Source organism: Colletotrichum destructivum, chromosome 1, assembly GCF_034447905.1.
Source record: "Colletotrichum destructivum chromosome 1, complete sequence".
Lineage (NCBI taxonomy): Eukaryota > Fungi > Ascomycota > Sordariomycetes > Glomerellales > Glomerellaceae > Colletotrichum > Colletotrichum destructivum.
This window is the reverse complement of record NC_085896.1, coordinates 2,339,402-2,364,933: the sequence shown is the minus strand read 5'-3', so window position 1 is coordinate 2,364,933 and position 25,532 is coordinate 2,339,402. Positions and strand designations below refer to the sequence as shown.

The following is a 25,532-nucleotide window of genomic DNA, read 5'->3' as shown; positions in this document are numbered from 1 at the left end:
TGTGGCTGGACAAGTACCCTGGTCAGACCTGTATGTCACCTGTCACGCCATGCCTATTATGCACCTGTCAGGCTAGAAACAAGCCACAGCGGGTGCGTCCAGACTGACTCCAGTGGGCGAGCGAGTGGTAGCTCGCCGGGGAGGGGGGGGGGTTATCGCCCCTAATTGCCTAGAGGCTTGGACCGTCCCGTACCTGACCACATGCCTGTCCTGTCCCTCAACCTGTCCCCTAATATCACATCCCACCTTTCAACAACACATCCGACGAAAGGGACAAACCCACCACATTCTGATCAACAACATAACCGTCCCCGTGTGTGTGTGCTCGACGGCGTCAACAAACACACGCTCTTTCGACGTCCCCAATGTCGTCGACGGGAGGCCCCAATGGCTCCAACGGGGACCAGGCGCAAGCAGCAGCAGCAGCCTCGCCTAGGCCATCGACAGCTGCATCTGGACCACCGCCATCACAACCACCTCCAGCAACAGCTCCCCCCTCCGCCGCAGCGGACTCGGCAGCGACATCCACCCCCGAGCTTGACGTCCCCAAGCTCCAATCCCTCCCCGCCGAACAGCAGGAGCTCTTCCTCCTGACCTTCGTCACCACCCTGTCCAAGCACGTCCTCAGCCTGCCCGCCGACGACTGCACCGCCCAGCAGTTCTACCTCAAGAAGGAGATCTTCCAGATCATCAACCTTCCCTCGCCGCAGCCGAGCCGTGTAGTCAGGAACAACCTCGGCAAGTGTCTCGCTCACATTTTCGCCCACGGCGACAGGAAGCTCCTCTTCGAGACCATCAACGACCTCATCTCCATCATCTCGGGCACCAAATCCAAGACCGATGCCGGCCCCCGCACGAAGCATGCCGCCGTCGCCTGCTTGGGCGACGTGTATGCCTCCGCCGGCGACAGCGCCATCGGCCTGCACCAGCTGGCCTGTGTCACGCTCGTCAAGCTGCTCAAGTCGTCCTCCAACAATGCGGGCCTCCGCGCCGCCGTCTTCGGGTCCCTGGGCAAGATCGTCAAGATGGTGGAGGGGAGCGTGGACGAGAACATTGCTAGGGACATTTTCAAACAATCGCGCAGCTACGCCACGAGCGACAAGGGCTCGCTCGTCGTCGTGTCGGCGTGTCGGTGTTTGAGAACACTAGTTCGACACACGGCATACTTTGAAAACTCGAGCGACTTTGAGAAGCTTCAGGCCGTCATATTCAAGGTCATGGACTCGAGCTCGTCGCAGGTGAGGCATGCCGCTGCGGAAGCGTTGGCCGAGGCCATGATACGGGGTTATTCCGAAACTGGCGTCGCCGAGGGAGCTCCGGTGACTTCCAAGGCATCGAGGAGGTTCTCAAAGAAACCACCCAAGCGTACCGGGACACAGGCCAGCATGGTCGCGGACGAGGACGAGCTGCCCACTTCGCGGCCCGGCAGCCCCGCCCCAGGCGGAAAGAGGACGCAGGACCTTGCGCTCTCGCTCACCGAGATCCTTAAGGTTCTGTCGACGCAGTATACCAAGATGCCGACGTCCAACAAGGCGAGGGCAGCCATTGGTGTCTGCTACGGCAAGGTCCTCAGGAAACTCGGCGAGAAGACGGTCGAGACGAACTACCTTAGGATTCTCGAAAATTTGACCATCGACCTGTTGGGACAGCCCAACATCGCCAACAACCGGTATCGTCTTCTCATCTCGAGGCGCATCGTCGATACGATCCTCCAGGACATCGTCGGCCAGAAGATCCTGGGCGAGTCTGGTCAGACGTCAGCGGCTAAGTCGATTATCAACGACATACTTAAGAACTACCCTCAAGCTTTGACCGAACGCCCGGAGCCGTCCAAAAGCACTCTGATTGCGGCTCTCGGCGCTGTGGCGTCGCTCATAAACAACCTCGGTTCTGCAGCGAACAACTTTGCAGAGTCCTGCAGAGACGGTCTTCTCCAGGTCCTCCAGCACCCCAGCTACTCGGTCCAGGTCCACGCTTCGGCATGCATGAAGGCGTTCGTGCTGGCCTGCCCACAGCAGCTCCTGCCTTGCTTGTCTGTGTGCATGAACAGCTTGAGCCGCGAGCTGTCGCTGCTCACGAGCGGAAGAAACTCCCCGCGACGATGTGTGGGATTTGCTCATGGTCTGGCGGCAACGCTGAGCGCCAGTCCTGCGCGGCCTTTGCATGGATCCGTCGACATTAACAGCCGTGTCTTGACCATGGCCACGAACCTGCTGAAGTCGAGTGGGCAGTCTGAGCTGAGGGTCTCGAGCACCCAGATCCAGGTCGCTTGGATCTTGATCGGAGGTCTCATGTCCCTCGGGCCCAATTTTGTCAAGATTCATCTTTCGCAGCTCCTTCTGCTCTGGAAGAACGCGCTGCCGAAGCCGTTGTCGAAAGACAACACCGCCCACAGGAGCTTTCTGGAGGCATCGTTCCTGACGCATGTCAGGGAGTGTGCTCTGGGATCCATCCTGTCGTTCCTGCAGTTTAACAACCGGCTGTTGACGGTCGATGTTTCCAAGCGCATAGCCACGATGCTCCAGAACACATCGGCATTCCTGCGAACGCTGCCCTCGAAGAAGATCACCGACGACGTAGCGCAGAGGCTGACGCCGGCGCTGCAGCTGCACGATCTCGACATGATGGTCCAGCGCCGAGTTCTCCAGTGCTACATCAAGCTGGTCAACTTGAGCCCGGCCGGCGGCAGCGAAGCCCTGCTCCAGTCCAACCTCCTCACGATCGCCATATCGCTCTTCGCGGACCCGGAAAACTACTCTGCCAACTCCCTCAGCGCGTCCATTGCGAACGCCGCAGCCACGTTCGAGACTGTCTGGGACGTGGGCGATAACTCGGGATTCGGCATCACCGGCCTGATTTCCGGCTTCAAAATCAAGGGCCTCCCTGGGCAGCAAGACAACTTGATTGAAGGAACGCCGGTCGAAACGGACACCCCCGAAGAGGCGATTGACAGACTGCTGCTGTCGCCGGTTTGTGGCACCCTGGAACACGACGCATCTCTGCTGTATGTGGGCGACACGGCATCGGAGCCGACGAACCCCGATCCGCCGGCCACTGAGGTCATCAACATGGCCATCCAGCTGTTTGCCTTTGTGTTTCCGCTCACGCCTGCCAAGGTACAGGAGAGCGTTCTCGAGCAGGTCAGGACGTTCATGTCAGCCGGAACCCTGCTGAGAGACACCGGGAGGAAGGCAGCCATCAACGTCAACGTCTCTGTCGCGATTCTGTCGACGCTGCGTGTGGCCGTCAAGGAGACCCAGTCGTCTCCCGGCAACGTGACCAACCTTGCAGTGGAGAGGCTCCTCCAGGATATGCTACGAGACTTCGTCATCGACGGGGATCAGTATGTCCGGAGTGTTGCATATGCAGCTGTTGCGAGACTCTGCAACGCTTGCGGCAACGCCTTCACCAACCACGAAATCAAGTACCTCGTCGACACCATCGTCAGCAATCGCGAGCCGAGTGCTCGCGCGGGATGTGCCATGGCACTGGGATCCATTCAAACGAAGGTCGGTGGCATGGCGGCGGGTTACCATTTGAAGACAATCCTCGGCATCCTCATGTCCCTATGCAACGATCCCCACCCTACTGTCCACTTCTGGGCGTTGGAGGCACTGGCTCTGGCATCGGACGCTGCCGGGCTGAGTTTCGCCTCATACGTGCCCAGCACGCTCGGAATGCTCGCGCAGCTCTACGTCTCTGACACGCATCACCCGGAGATATCGTCCGCCATCACCATGAACCTCGAGATGGAGCTGTCTACTCCGGCAGCCATCACTCGATGCGTCGACTCCCTCATCAACGTGCTTGGTCCCGACCTGCAGGACTCCACCAAATCGCGGGAGCTCATCCTCAACCTCGTTAATCAGCTTCAAGAGGAGGACGACTTGCTGGTGCAACGGGCCACTCTGAGCTGTCTCGAACACCTGTCGCTGTACGCCCCCGGCTATATGAACTTTGAGGAGTATGTCAGGTTGCTTCAAAGGTATCTCAGGTCAGAGTACCCAATCCTGCGGGACGTTGCCGTCGACGGCCTCTACAACATCATGAAGAGAGACCCGAACGATGTGATCAAAGCCGCGGAGCAGGGGCTCGAGGACCACCTGTGGCTGGTGTTGGATACCGCGCCAACGCACGACGGCATCAGGAACATCATCAGAAACTGGATGCGCCAGACGTGTCTCGCGGACACGGGGCTCTGGCTTCAGAGGTTCCAAAACGTGCTGAAAATGACGAGGGCCAAGGCCAAGGAGGAGTCGGACACCGGTATCAAGAAGTCGGGCGGCATGCCGGATCTGCAGGACGAGGAAGTCGCCGGCTTTGCTGGCACCGCCAAGGACGACCAAGACAACAAGGCCGCGTCCGAGGTCGAGCCTCTTCGATGGCAGGTGACGACCTTCGCGATCGGTTGCATCAGCGACATGTTTGTCCTGATTGCAAAGGACGTGATGACGAACGGCGAGTCTGCCGCCCAGCTGGCGCTTCAGAACAAGATTGGCGATGTTGTCCGCATGGCCTTCTCCGCATCCACGTCAAGTGTCCTGGAGCTGCGCGTCTGGGGTCTCAAGATCATCGGAGCAGTCCTCAAGATGTTCGGAAGGACACCGGATCCGGACTTTGAAGAAGCCATGCTCCTCGAGCAGTACCAGGCCCAGATCAGCTCGGCGCTCACGCCCGCCTTCGCCGCGGACTCGTCGCCCGAGTTGGCCTCTGAAGCGGTCAACGTCTGCGCCGGCTTCATCTCGACAGGTATAGTCACGGATGTCGACAGAATGGGACGAATCCTCAAGACACTGGTATCCGCGCTCGAGAACTTCTCCAAAGAACACGAGAACGTCGGTATCGGTGATCTCAAGGGTCTCAGCTCCAACGCTCAAGTCATGGTCAAGATGTCGGTTTTCTCGGCATGGGCGGAGCTTCAAGTTGCCAGCTCCGAGCAGAAGTACCTTCTCGACGTGTTGAAGCCGCACATTGGAACGCTGACGCCGCTGTGGCTCGAGTCTCTTCGCGAATTTGCCCGCCTGCGCTTCGAGCCCGACATATCGATGACGCTGGGACCCCCGTCGCTGTCTGGCAGTCTCGACACCATCTACGCGGCCCTGAACCGAGAGACTCTGCTCAAGTTTTACCAAGAGTCGTGGCTCAAGCTCGTCGACGCCATTGCCAGCTTGATCGAGCAGGACAGCGAGTTCGTCTTTGATGCTTTGGACGGAAAGGAGTCTGAGGGAATCAACACCAACGGCCACACCAAGGGGCCCGACATCAACTACCGCGACGAACCTGTCGCATTCTTCTTCGTCCTGTTCGGTATCGCCTTCGAGGCCCTGGCCACGCGTCCTGGCCAGAGTGACTCGCTGGCTACCCAAGAGCAGAACCTGGCCATCCTGCAGGCTCTCAAGAAGATCCTTCACCCCAGCGTGTCGGGCCATGCCATCTACAGAGAGGCCATCTTCTCGGAGACGATGGACCTCCTCGATCGGCTGGTGTTGACCGAGGGTCTCGACGTCCAGGGCGTCATTGTCGAGATTGCGAGGGCGCTGTGCGTCTCACACCCGTCCGCACGCAAGAAGGACTCTGGCGACGACGGCGACCTGTCCGACGACATCGACCAGCTGTTCGAGCTCACGCGTATCATCGTGCTGGTGCTCGCGGGTCTCCTGCCCAACCTGGCTGAAGCGAACCAGCCCGTCCGCCATCAGATGACGGAGGAGGCCGTGCTGCTGATCCGCTCGTCGCTGAATGCGCTCGTCGACGCCGCCGAGGTCTTCCCCTCCATCATCAAGACCGATCTTCACGCCTGCATCATTCACATTCTGGCCACCATCCTCGCGACCCCGGGGTGCCAGGAGGTCATCGTCCCACAGTCCCTGCCCACGCTCAAGCGCTTCGTCGGGAGCATGACCAAGTCCCGCAGAGCAGGCGGTGGCGGCGAGGACGGCAAAAGCCCGTCGCCCACGGACGTCCAGCTGCAGGGTTGCCTGCGCCGGTTCCTGTCCATCTACCTCAACGGCCAGAAGCGCGAGGTGCCGACATCCCTCACCTGCGTCAAAAACTGTCTGCTGGCGAGCACCATCCTGTTCACGGGCGGCACGAACCACCTGGCGGCGAACGATCCGCTGGTGGCGAGATACCTCGACGAGGTGGTCGATTGCCTCACGGATCGCATGGTATGTGACTATCTACGCAAGGTTTACGCATGATTTTTCGGGTTTTTTATATATATGTACTAAAACTGAAACTTAGACGGCCAAGATCGCAGCAAACTGCATCAGGTCTCTTATTCTACAAGCCAACCCAACACCCGCAGACCATACCATCGCGCGCTACCTCCTCCCGCGCCTTATCGCCTTCGTCGCCAACACGGCGCCGGAGGACCCGGAGAATGCGCGGTCCATGATTGCTCATTCGCTCAGCCAGTACGTGGGTGTCGTGCCGCGAGACCGCGTCCCCGTCGCGATGGCGCTCGTGCTGCCCACCCTCTTGGCGCGCGCGTCGTCCGAGGGCGAGGACTGCTACCGTGACACGTCGGCGAGGCTGCTGGAGCTCGCGGCGGTTGACCAGAACGCGTTCCGCAGCATCGTCGCCGGGTTGAACGACGGGCAGAGGGCGTTCCTCGAAGAGGTGATCCGGTGGGGCCGACAGCAGGGGCCGGCGGAGCAGACGGCCGGCGGGGCTTCGGGCCAGCCGAGCATTGAGTTAAAGATGAACTTTGGGGGCTGAGGACGGGGGGGTTGTTTCCCCCTTATGACGACTTGACCAAAAGAAGGGATGTATACCAAAGAGGAGGACCGGCGAAAACGGGGGTTTGGAGAGAGGGCTACATGGCGTTGGGGGTGAGCACTGGACGATTGCATCACTCCATATGGGAGTTGGTGTTGGATGAAGTAGAGGTTACAACAGAACGGGGAAAACGAATCATTCACATGTTCATAATATCCAAGGCAAGAGAGCGAGAGCGAGAGAGAGAGATAGAATTGCCCCCCCCCCCCGGACCAGTGTGGGTTTGGACACCAATGCAGCCAGTTACTTCCATACCCGTATCTCCAGACTCATCCATCTCATTTGCGCCAACACCAACAATGCACGGGACAGCATACACATGCGCGAATAGCCTTGTTGGGTAGGACAAACCCGCAAGCGGCGTGGCCGGCAGCACGGAACGCCGTGTGTGACAACCAACAAACGGTGCAGCGGGCTACCGTGGAACCTGGATCTCGGGTGTGGCGAGATCCAGCGGCGGCCGCAAGCAGCCTCGACGCGAGAGGCCGAGATGAGAAGGAACGACAATTAAATCAGGTGAGATAGGATCTTTCTTTTCTTTCTTTCTTGTAGATGCAATAATAAATTGTACCTGATGTGTGCGATCTTTTCTTCTATCCCTTAGCCTATTACTGCTTGGCAAGAATAATAACCGACTTGTCCGTTTCCCAAACGCTTTGTTTAGATGAGTCATCCGAGGTTCTCTTGTGGACTTATCCTCGCCGGCAGAGATATAATGGAACGGATTCGATTCCCAAACTGGACTAATGCTGCTCAAGGCCACCCGTGCTGTTGTAGAGTTGGGCTAGCCGAGCGGACTGGCATAGGAAGTTCATCTCGTACAGGGCACCCGGCCTGCCAATTACCGGGAAAGAGACAGCTGAAGTGCAGTTCATGATTTACGCAACCGGGCCCTCGTATTGGTCTGTCGTGTTCAGGAATGAACCTGTGTTGTTGGTCTGTATATTGTTCGTGCCGTCATTACTTGCCCAAATGCGCTCCGTGGATCTCGGTTTTCGGAAGCAGGTCTTAGTCTCACCGCCTGTGTACTTTGACCGTCTGCCGTTGGTCGGTTTCTGGGATTGCAATGAAGGTCCCGTCCTGACGAACCACAGACCTTTTGCGTCGGCCTTTGCGAAAACCGGGCCTGTCCAGGTCTGAGGCTGGGACTGAAAGTGGACCAACTACCACGGCCAACATTCAGTGTTACCCAGCTGTTTCTTGGCCGGCTAAGGCGTTTGTGAATCTCAGTGAGCATTCCAATATACTTTGCGCTCGAGGCCGGCTCATTGGGACCTCTCCCATTGTAGTCGGTTCCGCGCTCCTTGCAAAGAACATCGACAAAGTCTCTCGAGGGACCCCTCGCAGAATGTGGATGCGGCGGTGGCAATTTGAGATGGCCCACTAGCATCCTCCCTGATGAGATCCAGGACTGTCGGCGTAACAGCAATCCTGCCGCGGCCCTAGCGGCAGCATCTACGACTGCTGTTATCAGCGGGCAGCTGGGAGGCTGCCGCCGGCATCTACCAAGCTGGAGCTGACTTGCCAACTGGTTTTTTTTGTCGTTGAGAAATTTACGTATTACGATCCTTCCGACACCGAAGTGGCGGCCCTCCGGCCGATCATACTTTCTTGAAGGAGAAGGTGTCGTCGACCTGGGACATGTCGAGACCGGACAGGTCCTCGTCGAAGTCGTCTAATGCGGGGGCGGATAGTTGAGTATCGTCTTTGCCCGTGGTCATGGTCAAATCGTTGCGTTGGGCATCCTGCCAAGGAGCCCCCGAGTCCTCGGATCCGGCAACGGAGGCCAGAAGGTGGTGCCTACCGTCTCCCAAAAGAAGGATGGCGGCGTCCCCCGCCCACTCCAGCCACGAGACCTGCGGTTTTCCCATCACCTTTGTCTCGGGCAGGCGTGCGCCAAAGTCTACCGTTCTTGGGCCATCGGACAAGGGATCCCAAACAAACACCAAGCCTGCGTAGCTGTCTCCTTCGTTGGTCACCATCAGCACCTCACGTTGCGTCGGATGCCAGGAGAAACCAGCAATGTTGCTATGGAAGATCAAGACGGCGCGGAGCTCGGAGGATGCCAGATCCCAGACCCAAACAGTGCTTGGCCAGTCTTCCAACGTCGTAGCCAGGAGGCCCGAGGATGCATCGAACGATGAAAGGGTAGGGGCTGGCTTTGCATCGGGACCTCCGTTGGCTGTACGGGTCGGAGCGGATACGGATTGGGTCGCTCTCGAAAAAGAGTGGTGGGAGCCCGACTGGGGGTTACCGATTTGCTCTTGCCAGATCTATTCTGGTGTCAGCACGCAACGCTGAACGTCGCAAAGGAAGCCGGGTTACCCACCTGAATGGTCTCTCTCGGAGTGATGGCTGTAGGATGGTCAAGCCTCATCGACTCGGTGGCGGTCTTGGTGTCAATGACACGAACGGTACGGGTGTAATCGCATACAGCCATGCGGGCACCATCCGGACTGAGTTGACAGACCCTGACGCCGGCGCCGAGGTCGTAATGCTCATCTTCGTCCTCGACGGGGGAGGGACCAGACCACGTCTTGAAGAGGTGGCCGTCCGGGGTATAAAACAAGATCTTGTGACCCTGAGCAGCCGACTCCCACATGACGAGCCAGCGGCCGTCCGGGGTCCAGGCCAAGCCTTGAGCATCGACGGTGTCAGGCTGCCAGGACCGGAGTACCTCTCTCGTCTTGGGGTGCTGGATGCCGACGATATCTTTGCCGGCCACTCTGGTGAGGATGGCCAGGTGAGCCGAGCCGGGCCTCAACGCAAACCCCCGTGAAGCCACGGCAGCCTGGTGGAACTTTGGGTTGCTGATCTCGACTGTTCTCCCGGTCGCCAGGTCAAAGACGGAGAACTTGAGTCCGTACGAGGAGCACATGAAGACTTCGGTGTCGGAGGAGCCGAACTGAACAAATGTAGGCTTCAAGTTGGGGGTTGCGGGGTTGCGGATGACGGCATGGTAGCCCGGTGCCGAGGCCGAGTAGACGTGAATCTGGTCAGCATAGCAGGCGAGAATGCGGCGCGAAGACGGAGACCATCGCAGAGCATAGGCAGGGCCGAGGTTGGGAGGCAGCTTGATGCAATGAACCGTCTCCAAGGATTCGACGGATCGCAGACTGATTGAGGCCGGAAACAGCAGTGTTGCAATCAGGTTGCCATCGGGACTTGGGGCGCAGCGCACCGACGCTGAGAAAAGGGTCAGCCAGTCGTGTCTATGTTTGGTGGTGGTGGCAATGGTGTTGCGGTGTGCGTATCTCACATTTAAAGACGCTTGAAAAGTGCATCATGCATGGATTGGCGGTAGGTAGGCCGGGTGAGTGCCGATACAGAAACCCTCTTGGTTGGTCCAAGAGATGATTTGGCCTTTTCGGGAAGGTCTTTTGAGACAGTTGTTGCCGACTTGCTGGGATAGGTGGAGGTAGCAGAGAGTGAGTGAGTGAGTGAGTGAGTGAGTGAGTGAGTGAGTGAGTGAGTAGGTGAGTGAGTGAGAGAAAGGTAGACAAAGTCTGAGGTGTATAGTGTGCCACCACACGCACAACAGATACACACACACACACACACACAAAAACGTGTAAGTGGTTGCCGCTTCTTTTGCTGCTGTAATGATGGATTCGGCAAGCGTGTTCTCGGTTGCGGTGGAGTCAGTCGGTCGGTCTTGAAGAAAAGAGCCGTTGTCGAAATGGAACGGGCTGAACCTGAAGAAGAAGGAAAGTGCATCTTTGGTTGTTTACCTTGCTTCCTGTTCGGGATTAGTGCGGGGCTGCTGCCTCCACGGAGGTTGCCGGCCGGACGACGAGCGGAAGGGACGACCCAGCAAAGCCTCGAGTCCAATCAGCGCAGGGATAATTCGCCGTTACGCACCTGGGCACGTACCCCCTCCCGCCTGCCCAGGAGGTAGCACAACAGCTGCAGTGAAGAACCGTCAAATGCTTATGCAGGGCGAGGCCGCGGCAAAATCATTGACCACCCCCCCCCCCCCCCCCCGCTAATGCCCGCTGAAAGCTTGCTGCTCGACCGACTCCGCGAGACCCGGTGACCTGTGCGCTGGCGACTCCCCTCCCCTCCCCTCCCCCTACCTACCTACCTACCCAGGGAGGGACCTACGCTAGAACTGCACTAAAAACAAATGGGATAGGTAATCGCCACGCCGTTGCTGAGTCACGGGTGTCACATCTCTCAATTGGAAATCGACGGAGATGGCTATCTCATCATCGTGATAGCATGCCCGCTCAATGCCCGCTCAAAAGCCCTAGCTCGAATCTCATAATTCTTTCGTCTGACCAACCCATCCATCACTGTTTTCCTTGCCGCTGCTGCAGTGATGGGAATGAGCACTGTGTGATCGTCTCTCTCTCTCTCTCTCCTTCTTCTCGTCTCTCACTCTCACTCTCACTTTCACACACACACACTCATACTTCATTCATACTCATCCCTGCCATCACCCACTGTGACCCATCGACGACCTACCTGCTCACATGAAAGCAACCATGAGACACGGCACATGGTCTCGCGCAGTCTTGCGCACCGGCGGAGACCTGTCACGGCATGGTAGACCGCAGCTGGCGCGCTCACGACAGCCTCAGACGAGGAGGTGTCTGAATACCGTCGTCGCCGCCCCCGCCGCAGAAGCCCACGTTACGACGACGACACCCGCCACCGCACAGCAACAGCAACAGCAACAGCAACAGCAGCAGCAGCAACAACAACAACAACAACATGAACAGCAACAGCAACGGCCTCCCACCAGCCGCCGTCTCGCCAAGGAAGCGAAACCCTTCTCCGACTTCCTGACCGACACCTTCCACCGGCAGCACGACTACCTCCGCATCTCCGTGACGGAACGGTGCAACCTCCGGTGCGTGTACTGCATGCCCGAGGAGGGCGTGCCGCTTTCGCCGACGAGCGAGCTGCTGACGACGCCCGAGATCGTGCTGCTGTCGTCCGTCTTCGTGTCCCAGGGCGTCACCAAGATCCGGCTGACGGGCGGCGAGCCGACGGTGCGCCGCGACATCGTGCCGCTCATGCAGCAGATCGGCGCCCTCCGGCCCCGCGGCCTGCGCGAGCTGTGCCTGACGACCAACGGGCTCTCGCTGCACCGCAAGCTCGACAGCATGGTCGAGGCCGGCCTGACGGGCGTCAACCTCAGCCTCGACACCCTCGACCCGCACATGTTCCAGGTCATGACGCGCCGCAACGGCTTCGACGCCGTCCGCAAGAGCATCGACCGCATCCTCGAGCTCAACCGCCTCGGCGCCGGCATCAAGTTCAAGATCAACTGCGTCGTCATGCGCGGCCGCAACGACGCTGAGATCGTCCCCTTTGTCGACATGACGCGCGACCTCGACCTCGAGGTGCGCTTCATCGAGTACATGCCCTTCGACGGCAACCGCTGGAACAAGGGCAAGATGCTGCCCTACGCCGAGATGCTCGACGTCATCCGCGCCGCCCACCCGACCCTCGCCAAGGTCCGGGACCACAAGAACGACACGAGCAAGACGTGGCACGTCCCCGGCTTCGCCGGCCGCATCGGCTTCATCACGAGCATGACGCACAACTTCTGCGGCACCTGCAACCGCCTGCGCATCACGAGCGACGGCAACCTCAAGGTCTGCCTGTTCGGCAACACCGAGGTGTCGCTGCGCGACATCCTGCGCCGCGCCAACAACGGCGACCCCATCGACGAGCGCGCCCTCGAGGCCATGAGGCAGATCGAGATGGACCGCCGCCAGGGGCTCGCCGACCCGGACACCCCGCTCGGCCTGGCCCTCAACGAGGCCGAGCTGCTCGACATCATCGGCATGGCCGTCAAGCGGAAGAAGGAGAAGCACGCCGGCATCGGCGCCCTGGAGCATATGAAGAACAGGCCCATGATCTTGATAGGTGGGTAACGGCCCTTGTTCCACTTGTTAGAAGGGAGAGAGGGTGGGGGGGGGTAGGACGTTTGACGAAGAGGGGGGGGATGTTCTTTTACCTTTTTCTTTTCTGTGGTATCTTTTTTGCATCAATACGGCGTTGGAAATACCAAATGGGTAGGTAGAATGGATAGTTCGAGCAGGCGGACAAACTTTACGAGAAAGGGGGGAAGGGGGGGGGGGGGGGAGAAGGGTATGTTCACAGACGGGAGATGTCTACGATATGAATAATACGTCTGTACATGAACGGAAAGACTGAATACCCGAGTCGATTTAGATTCTCCCCAGCCGCTTCAGTCCGTCCCTCGCCTACCCCGTGCACCCCCAATGCCGAACCGGACGACGCTCCCGGCCTTCGGCTCGGCTCCGGGCATCTCGAGGGTTCCCACCCACCTCTTCGGACCGTCGACGACGACCTCTCACCACCACTACCAAGTCCGTCTCTTCTCCTCGACCGCTCTCCGGCCCGGCAACGACAACGGCAACGGCAACAGCAACAGCAGCAGCAGCAGCAGCAACGACAACAGCAACCCCCGGCCGTCCCCGTCCCCGTCCCTCACTCACGTGTCCCCGACGACGGGCTCGGCGCACATGGTCTCCATCGCCTCCAAGCAGCCAACGGCGCGCGTCGCCCGGGCCGCGTGCACCGTGACCTTCTCCGGTCCGCTCGCGCTCCGCCTCATCCGCGCCTCGCAGGTCAAGAAGGGCGACGTCCTCGGCACGGCGCGCGTCGCCGGCATCATGGCCGCCAAGCGCACGTCCGACCTGATCCCGCTGTGCCACCCGATCGCGCTCTCGCACGTCGCCGTCGAGATCGAGCCCGCGAGCGCCGCCGACGACGAGACGGTCCTCCACGTCGAGGCCACCGTCGAGTGCGAGGGCAAGACGGGCGTCGAGATGGAGGCCCTGACCGCCGCCGGCGCTGCCGCGCTGACCGTCTACGACATGTGCAAGGCCGTCGACAAGGCCATGGTCATCGGCGGTCTGAGGGTCGTCCTGAAGGACGGCGGGAAGAGCGGGCGATGGGAGATGCCGTAGTAGATGGACTGTCCATTGGGAGGCCATGATCGGCATGTCGTTACCATACGTTCCCCGTCCCGAGGGATGCGATGCTGCTGATTTTGTCTCACGATGCGAAGTACCGGCGACGTACAGGAAAATATATATTACATGCATACACACACTAAATAATGCCAGCGCGGTGAAGGTTTTCGCCACCGTTGTGAGATCTCTCGAGTTATCAAATACCAGAACGAGCGCCCGTTGCCACAGTTTGGGTATGCATGCAACAGCGCTTACCGTGACGTTCTACACCCCCTGCCCCGCCTCTCCGGGCAATCGTCGTTGTTGTCGTAGTCGTCGTCGTCGCAGGCCGCCTCCTACAATCTCTCGGCCTTCATGTCCTTGCTGACATGCGTCGCAATCCAGTCCGCGATGGCCATGTTTGTAACCATCGGGTTCACGCCGCTTGCGCTCGGGAAGACGCTCGCGTCCGCCACGAACAGCCCCTCTGTCCCCCACACGTGGCCCTTGGGCCCGACGACGCCCTCGTCCTCGTTCGGCGCCATCCTGCACGTGCCCATCTGGTGCGCCGACGAGAATATGGCCACGGGCGGCGCGTTATTGACTTTGCGCAGCTTGTCGAGCCATGCAACGAAGCGCGGGTCGTTGACCCCGTCGAGGATCGCCTCGTCCCCGCTCTCCGACCCCAGCGAGCCCGACGCCGCCGCCGCCGTCTTTTCGGGCGGCTCAGCGCGGTCTTCCCGGACAAAGGGCTCGAGTCCAGGGATGCCCGCGTGGATCTCGATGGCGCCCTCGACGTAGCAGATCTTGCACAGTGCGATGACGCCCTCGAGGGTGTGGGCGCGGTCGAAATCCGAGACGACGTAGTCGACGCGTGGGCGGCCCGTGATCGGGTCCGGGAACACACGTCCCGTGTCGCGGTCGCGGGTGAGGGAGATAAAGGCCCCGAAGTGGCGGAAACGGAGCTCCGAGAGCTTGGCCTGGAGGCCTGAGTGCCAGGGCATGCTGGAGAGAATCGTGTAGGGCTATATGTGAAGTCAGCGTGGTGGTCGTAGACAGGCCAAGAGATGACGATGATGACAACGTACAACCATGCATGTGGCTTCTAGCTTGACGCCGTGGCCGGCCTTGTCGAGGTCCTCAAACGAGGAACAGTAGCCGGTGATGGTGCCACCTGTCGAATGTCAGCGGAGGAATAGGAAAGGTGTTCCGTAAGTAGTGAGATATACCTTCCCATGGCTTGCAGTCTTCTTTCCAGTAGCCGCCTACAAAGTTGCAGGGATGGACGTAGAGGTTGCGTCCAATGTGCCGGTTCTGCGATATACGTCAGAAGGGGTTTTTTTTTTTTTTTTTGGAGATGACCGAGTAGTAACGTCTCAACTCACAGTCAAACCGCTCCTCAGCAACACCAAGGGACTCGAAACCGAGCCAGCGGCCACAATAACCTTCTTTGCCTTGACGACGACCTCCCGCGTGGTTCGCTGATCCAAGGGCGCGCTGGTGCTTCCGTCAGCGCCCCTCGACACCCACTTCCCAACAACGCCCGTGGCCCGTTTGGAACCGCCGCTCGACTCATCAAACGTCACCTTCTCAACCTCGAAGCCTTCGATGAACCTGGCCCCGGACGCCGCCGCCGCAGGCAGCCAGCTAACCGTAGGGCCCTGCTTCTCGGTCGATGCGCATCCGAGATGGCACTGCCCGCAGTAGTGCTCCGTGCCGGCCGTGTTCTGCGGGGCCGTCGTCGCGTGCCAGCCGAGCTTCCGGGACCCGTCCAGCAGCACCTGGTTGCGGTGGTTGTGGCGCACGTGGTCAGCTCCCACGCCCATGAAGTCGCACACCTTGTCCAGACAGTTTTGGAATTGGGGCGACGTGAAGAAGGGCAATCCGCGCTTCTCGGACCATTCCTTGCGCACGAAACCCTGTGTCTGAAGGCTCACGCTCCAGTTGACGGTCCCGCCGCCGCCCCAGCAGCTTCCAGCGACCAGATTCAGAGAGTTGTCGTCGCTCGTGATGAAGCCGCTGTTTTCGTACAGAAACTGGCACCCGGCGTCCTGGCTCATCGGGAGCTGGTTTGGTGAGTAGTAGTACGACTTGTCGACGACGAGGACTTTGTGGCCCGCCTCGGCTAGCACCTTGGCGGCCACGGCGCCTCCGCAGCCGGACCCGACGATGACCACGTCGGTCTCCACGACGGCGGGTGCGTCGGAGGCCTCGAACTGCATAAAGTTGAAGTCGTAACCCTCGCCATGCTTCTGGAAATCGGGCATGTCGGTGTAATCGGTCAACTCCTTGAACAGAGGACTCGTCTGCACGGCGCTCTTCTGAGCCAGCAGGCAAATCGACTTGGACAGGACGCGGATCGCCGGGAGGCGCGAGGTCTGCCAGGCCTTGAGAATCTTCTCACGAACCTCCAGCGGCTGCAGATGAACCGGGGTCCAGTAGCCGGTCAGCAGCAATGTGCCAGTGCGAGTGCTGCCGAGCCAAGTCAGTCATGGCGCTCTCTTTTTTTCCAATGTCGATAACGGTTTTGGGGGGGGGGGCGATACATACGCCAATGAGCTCATGACACCACCCAGCTGGCGCTGAGCAGCCGGTGCAAGTGCGGCCACGGTCCTCGTGATGCTCTCGACGAACTTGGGTTCCTTTGCCGGGTTGTGTGCGAGGTACTCCTGGAACTTTTCCTCCGACGGCGGCTTCTTCATGGTGTTCTGGGCGAGCTGGAGCGCCGCCGCATAATCGGCCTCGGGTACACGGACCTGGTTCGTCGGGTCTGAGAGAGTCGACGGGCGTGAGATGGACGGGAGGACCGCCTCGAGCAGGGACATCATGACGGCCCATTGTGTCTCGCTCCAGAAGTCAGAGGTCGGCAAGGCCGGCAGCTGGACCTGGACCGCAGTGCCGGGGACTGTTTTCGGCAGAGTGGTCATGGTGAAGCAAACTCGTGAGTGATGATGCAACTATGAGTGGTGATGCGGCTGTGAGCGGGAAATGCGGAGAGAATGGAGAATGGAGACGAGAGAGGAGAGCCGGATCTGGTACTAGCGACACACGGATAGGCAGCGTTGAAAGAGCTATGAAGCGGCGGAAAGAAGTAGCAGAGTCACACCAACCAAGGAATACAAAAGCGCAGATGAGGGGGGATAGCTCGGGATTGGGTATAAGCTCAGTTGACACATGAGCGAGGGCAGACACCTCGGAAGCTCATGCTCGACTGATGTTTCGACTATGCACGGGAATCGAGAAAGGGAAGAGAGTCGACGTTGGCCCGCCCTCCCCTGCCGCTCGTATGGTGGTGGAGGTGGAGGTGGTGGTCGTGCTGCTGCTGCAGGGGCTCGTGTTTGCCATAGATGCGGGGTCTGTGCGACGAGGCATTACAGTATTGCCATGGGGGGGATTTCTCTCCTCTCCACGTCCCGTAGGTTCCTCAGGTTCCTCAGGTAGCCCTATGCCCGATCCGGGAGATGCCCTCAAGATTCAAAGAGCCAGTCAAGGATTTTGCCACTAGTCTTTTTTCTTTTTCTTTTGCTTTTGCGGCCAGACGACGCAGATGATTTGGTTCCCGAGGCTACCTTCAGAGCTTCGTTCGCTAGCCACAGTGCAACATCTCGTGATGTTGATCCGGGACTAACTAACACCCGTCGGAGCCGGGCAACAGAGGTGTCGACACCAAACAACGACATGCAGTATTGCATTGGCGGAACGCGGGGGCTGCTGCGCGCGGCATTTGGGCGCATGCAACCTGGACCCGGGTACGGTTCGACGTGGCTTATGAGTGTGTGTGTGTGTGTGTGTGTGTGTGCGGACGAAAACCGAATTGAGCTGATCATGCGGGGAATATCACGGCGCGGCGGATGGCATCGGGAGCCAGACGGAGTCCGAAGGTGACTGGCTCACACTCTTGCCAGTGGCTGGAATAGCGGCAACCCAAACGGGGCCACCCTCAGAGGAGGAGGAGGATGCCCGATTGAGTCTTGGTGTAGTAGTGCACTGCATGTGAGGTGCTGAAGTGAGAATGATAAAACGCCCGATGCGGCCAGACATCTGCAAGTGACGAACAGGTGGCAGCGGTGCGGCATGCAGGTCGATGATGCAGCCTCTCACTGATTCGGCTTGAGGGGGGGAGCGAAGTGTGATGAGCCTCGGCTCGCATGGACTCCGTGAAACAAGAAAACCGGCTGCTGCCACCTCCGTCCCGTGTCCGTCAGTGACATAGACGCGTTTATAGTACGCTTCATCGAATGATTTGAGAGAGATACGGTCCGAAATCAATCTCAGGACGTATCATCTTGAGGAATACGAGTCGGACGGGTGTAAAGCTGCAGAAGGCTGTGCGGCGTCTGGACCCGAGTCCGCCTCCCGATCAGTCTTGGTGGCGGCACCTTGGTCGTGTCGGGTCCGCACTTGACGGCGACCCGGCGCCGCCCACCCCACCACCCCCGGATCAGCCGCTCCCTTCCGTGGCCGGTAGCTTTTTCGGCTACCGGTGCCATGACCAAGTAGATGCGAAGACGAAGTGGGTGCCGATGCACCTGGTTCGGGTCCGCCCGCTCCTCGAAAGCTTCCGGGCTCCCAGTTGTTAGTACAGCCGCGTTCGGGTAGGTCAGATGCGCCGTGCCCGGGCGAACGGGCAGGCGAGCTGCCAGCCAGGAGCACACAGGTACGGAAAGACATGCGACGTGGACGGGTGCGGCGGGCAAGGCGGCCAGCCAATTGCAAGATTGGCTTTCCCCTCAAAGCTGCAGCTAGCTACTCCGTACAGGCCCCCGGCTGCTAAACCAGACGTGGATATTTTTCAGGGTCCAAGGGCGGGCCTATCCATCGGCAACAGGGGGGGGGACGCTGGCGAGTTGGGTGTCATCTGTCGATGGGCGGGCGGTCTGGCGGCCAAGAGTATTCAAAGGGGAAGTTGGGGCCGGGGGGGTCATTTTTTTTGAAGCCGAATTTGTTGGGGGAAAGAGAGTGAGCACATCTGACGAGAAGAAAGATTTGCATGTGAGAGTCGATCTGCGTAGAAATTGTTGACCGATGGCGAACAGGCGCGTAATCCAGCAGACAAGCGAGCAGGCTCTTTCCCGGACCCTGGCTTAGTTGTCCTGTTCCCTCGGGATATTGCGAGCATCGACGGTTGTGGAAGGTTGATAGCTGGGACATGAATCCGCCAGTACTACTGTGGATAGATGTTCATGGTAGTTGAGTGTTAGTGGTGGTCAACTCTTGTTGCAGGTGCGCCGCCATGCGTGTCGTCCGTCCAAGGCGGTGGTTGAGACCATACTCGATAATGATGGAGGGATGACGGGATCCTGTGATCGCGTACTGTATCCGTACCGCGTTGAGAGAGTGTGTGTGAGAAATCACGAGCGATGAAGGCCAGTCAGGCCCCTGATCGCTCACATGCTTTTCGAGCTATCGCCCTCTGACTTCATGATGGTCTATTCGTAGATAAGAGGGTCCGTCTCCTTCAACAAGACTGCAATCTCAAGAAAAGAGACAAGGAGGGCAGGAGAGAGGGAAGAAAACCCGATACGAGCGAAAGAGGATTGACAGAATCGGGCCTAGCGCTCCCCCAACAAAAAAAAAAAAAAGGTCAGAGGCCAGGCCGGTTAGATGTGTTTAGTGACGCGACACTACTTGCGGGGGCTACAGGGGCCACGGCGGATGGGCCGTTGATGGTTCGTGACGTGGACCACAAGGCACTTGATGCGCGTTAGTAAACAAGGCATGTATGTATTGGTAACACTAGTATTTGAGCTGTACATTTACAAAGTGTCTCCCCCACCAAGTGTCCACCAGGAACCAGGGGCAAGGTTGAAGGAAGTCAGCGTGGACTTCCAGAAAGAAAAAGGAAAAGAGGGAGGAGGGGCAAAAGTAAAAAAAAAAAAAAGTTGTCGAGAGCTGCGTCGCGTCGACTTCAACTTGGGCTTGTGAGTTGCGACTCGTCTTCATCGCTTCAAACTCGTGCGCGCGCACACTGTAACAACAGTCCGGCGCCTCCGACCGTAGTTCGTCAGAGTCGCTTTCGACATAGACCACGTCGCGATCTCTCAGTCTGTCGCATAATGTCGCAGGCAGCGTGACCGGAGAGCACTGACTGGGCGTAAGTCAGTGCTACGGCCATGTTGAACATGTCGATAAACGCTTATTAACATGGCCGAAATAGAGTTGGGAGCAGGTGTTCAAAGCTCCCAAAGGCGCAGAGACATGTCTGGGACACCGGCTGGGCAATGGCTTGCCGGTAACGTCGAGGCAAACATCCATGTCGCATCTTTTTCAACCGTTTCAACCCGACCCCGCCCTTCTTCCCGTTGACCTCAGATCGCAGCCGATGAGCGATAGCGGCGCAAAGACGATGAGTTCAACGTGATGCATGTGGCACAAGTCGCTCGTTGGTTGACTCTCGACGGAATGTGCTCCAGACGTCTTGTTCTGTCGCAGAGAAGCATCTCGCCGACCTCCAGTGTCATCTCGTCAGCCGCGACACGCAAGTCCCCCCCTGTATCCTACAGTACAATCTACCTTTGGCTTGGGCCCCATTCTGCAATTCCCACCCCGGCCGCCTGGGGGTGCCAGGGTAGGCTTTAAAAAAACCCCCAAGCAAGGATGATGTCGAGAGAAGCCGAGGCAGATGGAGAAAAGGAGTAGAAAAAAGGAGAGGAAGAGAGATCAGTTGGGCATGGGTTGACGGGGATCCGCCGACGGTTTTGCAGGGCCTTTCGTCCGGTGTCAAGCTTGAGTCTTGAGCTTCGAACCGTTGTTCATGTGCCTCTCAACAATGTTTCCAGGAGGAAGTACCCGACAAGTACAGACATCGAGGCAGGCAGCATCTCCAGCCTCCAGGAGGCCAGATAGCTGGTTCACTAGTGACCGCCGACGAGGAAGCAAGGAAAAGCTGATGCGGCCTTGTTTGCTTGGCGAGACCAATCGCATCGAAACGGAGGGGATGGGTTTCTCAGTGGTGGAATCCACACATGGATGTAAGGCGGGCAGGGCAAGCGCTCACGAGGCACTTGCGCCTTTGGGAAGGCCATGTGCGCACTTGACAATTTTCGTCGTCATTTGCCTGCTCTTGCCTGGGGGAAGAGAGATACATAACTAGATAGCTCTTGCTTCCGTCGACTGGTTCCCCAGGTACGTACCTCGACTGCCCATGTTTAGGCAGTTTCGAGGTACATAGAATGTACGTGCCGCGCGTGCTTTACCTTGCATAGCATTGAGATTGAGAAGCTAGACGTCCAGACGGTAAGGTAGCTTTCCTCCTCTACCCATCCGGACTGCTGCTGGCTTAGAGCAAGACACACAGACACACAGATAGCCACACGACTTTTACGTACCGTTGTGACCTGCAACTCTCTCTCAATGCAATTATTCGTCCCACTCACAAAGGTGCTACAGCTTCGGCCACCGCTTGCTTGACCTTCTGTGCCGCGCTTGACACCTACCCTCCCGTCTTTGATGCGACTTGCCTGGGTTGTTGTCCATCTCGCCTCAACTTGTCGCGCCTTGGCCCCAGCATTATCTTTGACTAGAGCCCGAGCAGAGACAAACTTCTCCCCAAGACAAGCATTCTCTCTTTCTCTCTCCGCCAAATCCCATTAGTCAACCCGAGCTACACCCCACTGTACATATACTGCCAGAGAGAGAATGAGTGTGTGTGTGTGTGTGTGTGTGTGTGTGTGTTGTGCCGGGGTGAAAGGGCGAAGGGGAAGAGTAGGTATCCGTACCGTGGATGGGTACATTACGTGGAGTGGATATTGGCGGGGAGGAGCCGCTCAGCAGCATTGGTATCCATATCCACTCCTTCTTCCCATCCAGAAACTCAACCCTTCTCTTCCCATCCCTTCCCCATATTAAGGCCTCGAGCATCCCTCCCCTCGCCGTGATCTCGCCGCTCTCTTCTGACCCTTCCTCCTCTATTCCCTCCTCCTCCTCCTCCTCTTCTGCCAGCTCTCTGCTAATACTGCTGCTGCTGCTCCTCTTCTGTTCCTGTTCTTCGACACAACCCTTTCACAGTGGAACCTGCTGTTGTCTTTACCGAACCCTTCTCTCTAGGTGTATCTCTCACACGTCGAGTGCTTCCCATACACACCCTACCCTCTTCTCTCTCTCGACCTCTCTCGGGTTGTTCGACGCACCTACATTTCTACCGGTCCTCCTACGACGTTCCAATCAACTTTGGCCTACGAAGCCAAATATACCCGTGTGTTGAGAGGGAGCGCTGTAGCTGTCCTGTCATTTGACTGCAAACGCGCCCGCGGCTCACCAGAACCGCATACTGCCCTTTTTCGAACCGCCGTCCAACTCAATTGGCCAATCGCCCTCCTCCCCCCACCGCCCACCACACACCATGGCCGGCGTCACCGTGCTCGGCGAGCTTCCGTCCGCCTCGCTCTTCACCTTCCCGCCCAATGGCGCCCACATGGCCATTCCCCCGCCTCTGCCCGGCTCCATCGCCGCCGCGCCCCCGGTCGAGATCCCCGACCACATCTTCACCGCCGCCCTCGACCCCATGGTGCCCATCACCATTGCCACCCTCTACGCCGTCACCGTCAAGCTGTTGAACAAGTACAACAAGTCGACCAAGAACAAGCCGTGGGGCATCAGCAAGACAAGGCCCTTCTTCGCCTTCGTTGTTCTGCACAATGTCTTCCTCGCCGTCTACTCGGCCTGGACCTTTTGGGGCATGCTGGGTGGCATGCGGAGGAGCGTCGTGAGCCCCTTCGGCCCCAACGGCCTGGCCGCCACCGCCGACAGCTTCTGCCAGCTGAACGGAAACGGCGGCTTCGGTGCTGCCACTGTCTACAACGAGACCGTCGGCTACTGGTCGAGCCTGACCGGCAACAACGCCCTCGGCTTCGACGGCCGCCCAAGCCGCACCGTCACTGGCAGGATCTGGAACGAGGGTCTCGCCTTCTACGGCTGGATCTTCTACCTGAGCAAGTTCTACGAGGTCCTCGACACCTTCATCATTCTCGCCAAGGGCAAGCTCAGCTCCACCCTGCAGACCTACCACCACGCCGGCGCCATGATGTGCATGTGGGCCGGCATGCGCTACATGTCCGCCCCCATCTGGATGTTCGTCCTGGTCAACTCCTTCATCCACGCCATGATGGTAAGTCGTTATTGCCCCCGCTCCCGCCCCCGCGCGCCCTCTGGCCAAAGGGGAACTCGAGAACAATGCTAACAAATGCCTTCAGTACACATACTACACCATCACCGCTTTCAACATCCGCGTTCCCATGGCCATCAAGCGAACCCTCACCACCCTCCAGATCACCCAGTTCCTCGTCGGAGCCACCTATGCCATGGCCCACTCTTTCGTCTCGTACACGGTCCCCGTGACCGTCTACACCCTCAACAAGGGCGGCGCCGATGCCATCACCAAGACTGCCACCGGCACCGCCGCTGAGGCAGCCGCCACGGCCACCGCCGGTGCCTTTGAGACCCTCAAGAACATGGTCTTTGGCGCTTCCTCTCAGGTCGCCGAGGATGCCGCTGCCGCTACCGCCTCGGTCGCCGCCGCGGTGCCCCAGGATGGCTTCGTCTCCGAGACCATCTTCGTCACTCAGCCCTGCGTCACGACCAGCGGAGAGACCTTTGCCATCTGGCTCAACGTCCTCTACCTTGCGCCCCTGACCTACCTGTTCGTCATGTTCTTCATCCGCAGCTACATCCGCCGCAGCAGTGCCGAGTCCTCCAAGGGCAAGGGCAAGGCTCGCCGCGAGAGCAACGTCACCTTGGCCGAGAAGGCCGGCTGGGATGCCGCTCGCGAGGTCAACCGCGAGATCTACAACGGCTCCGCCTCGTACAATGTCGAAGGCAGCCCCAAGCGCGCCGCCAACGGCAAGGCCAAGCACTGAATGCTTCGCGTCCGAGGCTGGACATGGATGAAGTGACGGAGGTAATGGAAAATGGAATACGATCGAAAGGGAAGCCTGGAAGGGGGAGGGGCTCCTCTGGGAGGCGGCATGGTTTTGTTTCAAACGGCGTTCTGAGCTGGGAAAAAACATTGGGGGGTAAAGCATTTGCATCACCCGGGGCGCTCGTTAACTTGTCGAAACTGTCTGGCGTCTTGCATTGCACGCGCAAAGTACATGGACAAGCCGGGCGTGGGCCGGTACAAGTACATATATATAAGGTTATTGACATGAGGTTTACTTGACGATTTGGATTCATGCGCCAGTGAAAAGTGTTGACCATAAGAGGGTGTGTGCTTCACTCGGTGTTCTACTCCTTTGGGTAAGACAGCTGAAGACTGACGTCATGCAACAAGTCGCTCCGAGTCAGACCCACCCGGACCGGTGGTTAATATGGGGGCCGGTCCCGAATCCCCGTGCCCGACCTCTGGAGCATTCTCTCCGCGACCCCACCCACCTTTCCGGTTGCTGGGGAGCTCCGGAATGCACTCCGGATGGGCCAAACCACCTTTCCGGTCGCGCCTGTCTGGCTGACCCTAGCGGCTTGGTTCAGGCAAGCATTGTTTTTTCTAGAGGTTTTATTTTTTTAAGAATCTTTTTAGTACGGTCCTGCCTGGCTGGCGATGACTCAATCGGCCGCCACGTCACGCGCGCGACCTTCGGGAACCCGGGGGACGCATACCTACTGCCGTCCCCCCCAAAGAAACTTCGACCCGACCTTGAGGGACGTGACGCGATACATCCACGCCGCGATGTCGTCTCCGTGGTCCCTGCTCGGGGCTCTTGTGTCCCCGGATGCCTTTTCTTTTGCTTTACTGTTAATCGCGGGTTGGAGAGGCAATACACGAGCTGCCGGGCATGTCCAAGTCCGCTTAAGACGGGGGGGATCGTGTGTGTACGACGACGGATGGCGGGAAGCTTGTCTTGACGCCCACTTTAGCACCCTCCCTCTCCCTCGCAGTCGTGTCTTCGTCGCGGATGCGGCGTGTCGTGGCAAGACGGCCGGCTAGGGTTTTTCGTGAGTACCCAAGCCCGCATGCGCCCGTCGTTTTTTTACAAACGGGTCCCCGCCGCCGCGAACGCTTTGCCTCGGATGGGGTTCTTGGATCGCTAGTCACCGTAAGTAGAGTTATGGATCCGCGGGGTGGTCGACGGTCGATGACATGGCGTGAAAGCGTGAATGTGTGTGTGTGTGTGTATGTGTGTGTAACGACCGCTCCTGGCTCTCGGGTGATTTTCTTTTTCCCATCTGCGACGCTGGAGGAAATCCCGCCTCCCCGTCTGACATCTTCGCACCTGCATGCATGGCCCCAAGCGCCAACGATGGTGCTGGCAAACATCTCTCGTGCAACAAAAAAAAAAAAAAAAAAAAAAAAAGGGAGAGAGAGGGTAACGAGAGGGGGAATCCCGCTACCTTTTACACCAGAATCATATGGAAAAATCAAATAAGAATAGACGAAGAAAGGTGGGAAGGGGAATGGGCGGGGGAGGGGCGACGACGAATCGCGCGCATGAGGCTGACGGTTGATGATTCACATCCCCGAGCTAAATCGAACCGCAACCACCGGCGCTGGCCACCAGGACAAGCTCACCTCGTCCCCCGTCCCACCCACACACCTTGGGCTCCTTCTCACCTCATCTCGTCACCCACACCCGATGGATGACTCGGAAGATCCCAGACCACGGAGTCCAGACCATACATAGAATCCAGAGCACACACACACACACCCGCACCCCACCACGAGCATGCGCAAACCTGGAGAGGCCGTGACGGCGGGGGGGGGGAAGGCGGAACCGCGACCCGGCGCAGAGCGCGGCGAGCGTAAGACGGGGGGGCAACGCCACACGATCGCAGCGCAGGGATGGTGTTGTATGTGTGTGTGTTGGAGAGAGGGAGAGGAGGGAG

The 25,532-nt window shown here is 58.8% G+C and overlaps 7 protein-coding genes across 7 annotated transcripts; 4 read left to right on the top strand and 3 right to left on the bottom strand.

Moving 5' to 3' along the window:
- The first annotated feature begins 209 nt into the window (after nt 1-209).
- CDEST_00719 (Putative armadillo-like helical protein) lies at nt 210-7,047 on the top strand. Its single transcript, XM_062916878.1, has 2 exons — nt 210-6,167; nt 6,244-7,047. The coding sequence occupies exons 1-2, from the start codon at nt 366-368 to the stop codon at nt 6,718-6,720; spliced, it is 6,279 nt and encodes a 2,092-aa protein (XP_062772929.1). The 5' UTR covers nt 210-365; the 3' UTR covers nt 6,721-7,047.
- Nucleotides 7,048-8,381: 1,334 nt separating this feature from the next.
- CDEST_00718 (Putative quinoprotein alcohol dehydrogenase-like superfamily) lies at nt 8,382-10,064 on the bottom strand (the record flags this gene model as incomplete). The annotated part of the gene is made up of 3 exons (XM_062916877.1): nt 8,382-9,053; nt 9,110-9,966; nt 10,040-10,064. The coding sequence occupies 3 exons, from the start codon at nt 10,062-10,064 to the stop codon at nt 8,382-8,384; spliced, it is 1,554 nt and encodes a 517-aa protein (XP_062772928.1).
- An 888-nt stretch (nt 10,065-10,952) lies between these two features.
- Nucleotides 10,953-12,691, top strand: CDEST_00717 (Putative molybdenum cofactor biosynthesis protein A). Its single transcript, XM_062916876.1, has one exon. The coding sequence runs from the start codon at nt 11,256-11,258 to the stop codon at nt 12,666-12,668; it is 1,413 nt and encodes a 470-aa protein (XP_062772927.1). The 5' UTR covers nt 10,953-11,255; the 3' UTR covers nt 12,669-12,691.
- Nucleotides 12,692-12,890: 199 nt separating this feature from the next.
- CDEST_00716 (Putative molybdopterin cofactor biosynthesis C (MoaC) domain, molybdenum cofactor biosynthesis C) lies at nt 12,891-13,731 on the top strand. The gene has a single exon (XM_062916875.1). The coding sequence runs from the start codon at nt 13,020-13,022 to the stop codon at nt 13,728-13,730; it is 711 nt and encodes a 236-aa protein (XP_062772926.1). The 5' UTR covers nt 12,891-13,019; the 3' UTR covers nt 13,731.
- Nucleotides 13,732-13,839: 108 nt separating this feature from the next.
- On the bottom strand, nt 13,840-17,487 carry CDEST_00715 (Putative glucose-methanol-choline oxidoreductase, long-chain-alcohol oxidase). Its single transcript, XM_062916874.1, has 5 exons — nt 16,266-17,487; nt 15,101-16,187; nt 14,945-15,029; nt 14,804-14,889; nt 13,840-14,740 (listed from the first exon to the last, which is right to left on the bottom strand). Exons 1-5 carry the CDS (start codon nt 16,640-16,642, stop codon nt 14,072-14,074), a joined length of 2,304 nt encoding a protein of 767 aa, XP_062772925.1. The 5' UTR covers nt 16,643-17,487; the 3' UTR covers nt 13,840-14,071.
- A 4,068-nt stretch (nt 17,488-21,555) lies between these two features.
- Nucleotides 21,556-23,879, top strand: CDEST_00714 (Putative ELO family protein). Its single transcript, XM_062916873.1, has 2 exons — nt 21,556-22,821; nt 22,907-23,879. The coding sequence occupies exons 1-2, from the start codon at nt 22,057-22,059 to the stop codon at nt 23,567-23,569; spliced, it is 1,428 nt and encodes a 475-aa protein (XP_062772924.1). The 5' UTR covers nt 21,556-22,056; the 3' UTR covers nt 23,570-23,879.
- A 573-nt stretch (nt 23,880-24,452) lies between these two features.
- On the bottom strand, nt 24,453-24,970 carry CDEST_00713 (uncharacterized protein). The gene has a single exon (XM_062916872.1). It carries the CDS (start codon nt 24,964-24,966, stop codon nt 24,499-24,501), a length of 468 nt encoding a protein of 155 aa, XP_062772923.1. The 5' UTR covers nt 24,967-24,970; the 3' UTR covers nt 24,453-24,498.
- Between the last annotated feature and the right edge of the window lie 562 nt (nt 24,971-25,532).

Excerpts from the sequence above, each read along its gene's own strand:
- CDEST_00713 (XM_062916872.1), bottom strand. The coding sequence starts at position 24,966 with ATGTTTGCCAGCACCATCGTTGGCGCTTGGGGCCATGCATGCAGGTGC.
- CDEST_00714 (XM_062916873.1), top strand. The coding sequence starts at position 22,057 with ATGGCCGGCGTCACCGTGCTCGGCGAGCTTCCGTCCGCCTCGCTCTTC. Across the intron at positions 22,822-22,906 it reads CCTTCATCCACGCCATGATG|TACACATACTACACCATCAC; the intron begins GTAAGTCGTTAT and ends AAATGCCTTCAG.
- CDEST_00719 (XM_062916878.1), top strand. The coding sequence starts at position 366 with ATGTCGTCGACGGGAGGCCCCAATGGCTCCAACGGGGACCAGGCGCAA. Across the intron at positions 6,168-6,243 it reads ATTGCCTCACGGATCGCATG|ACGGCCAAGATCGCAGCAAA; the intron begins GTATGTGACTAT and ends ACTGAAACTTAG.
- CDEST_00716 (XM_062916875.1), top strand. The coding sequence starts at position 13,020 with ATGCCGAACCGGACGACGCTCCCGGCCTTCGGCTCGGCTCCGGGCATC.
- CDEST_00715 (XM_062916874.1), bottom strand. The coding sequence starts at position 16,642 with ATGACCACTCTGCCGAAAACAGTCCCCGGCACTGCGGTCCAGGTCCAG. Across the intron at positions 16,188-16,265 it reads GGTGTCATGAGCTCATTGGC|CACTCGCACTGGCACATTGC; the intron begins GTATGTATCGCC and ends TTGGCTCGGCAG. Across the intron at positions 14,741-14,803 it reads TAGAAGCCACATGCATGGTT|CCCTACACGATTCTCTCCAG; the intron begins GTACGTTGTCAT and ends CTTCACATATAG.
- CDEST_00717 (XM_062916876.1), top strand. The coding sequence starts at position 11,256 with ATGAAAGCAACCATGAGACACGGCACATGGTCTCGCGCAGTCTTGCGC.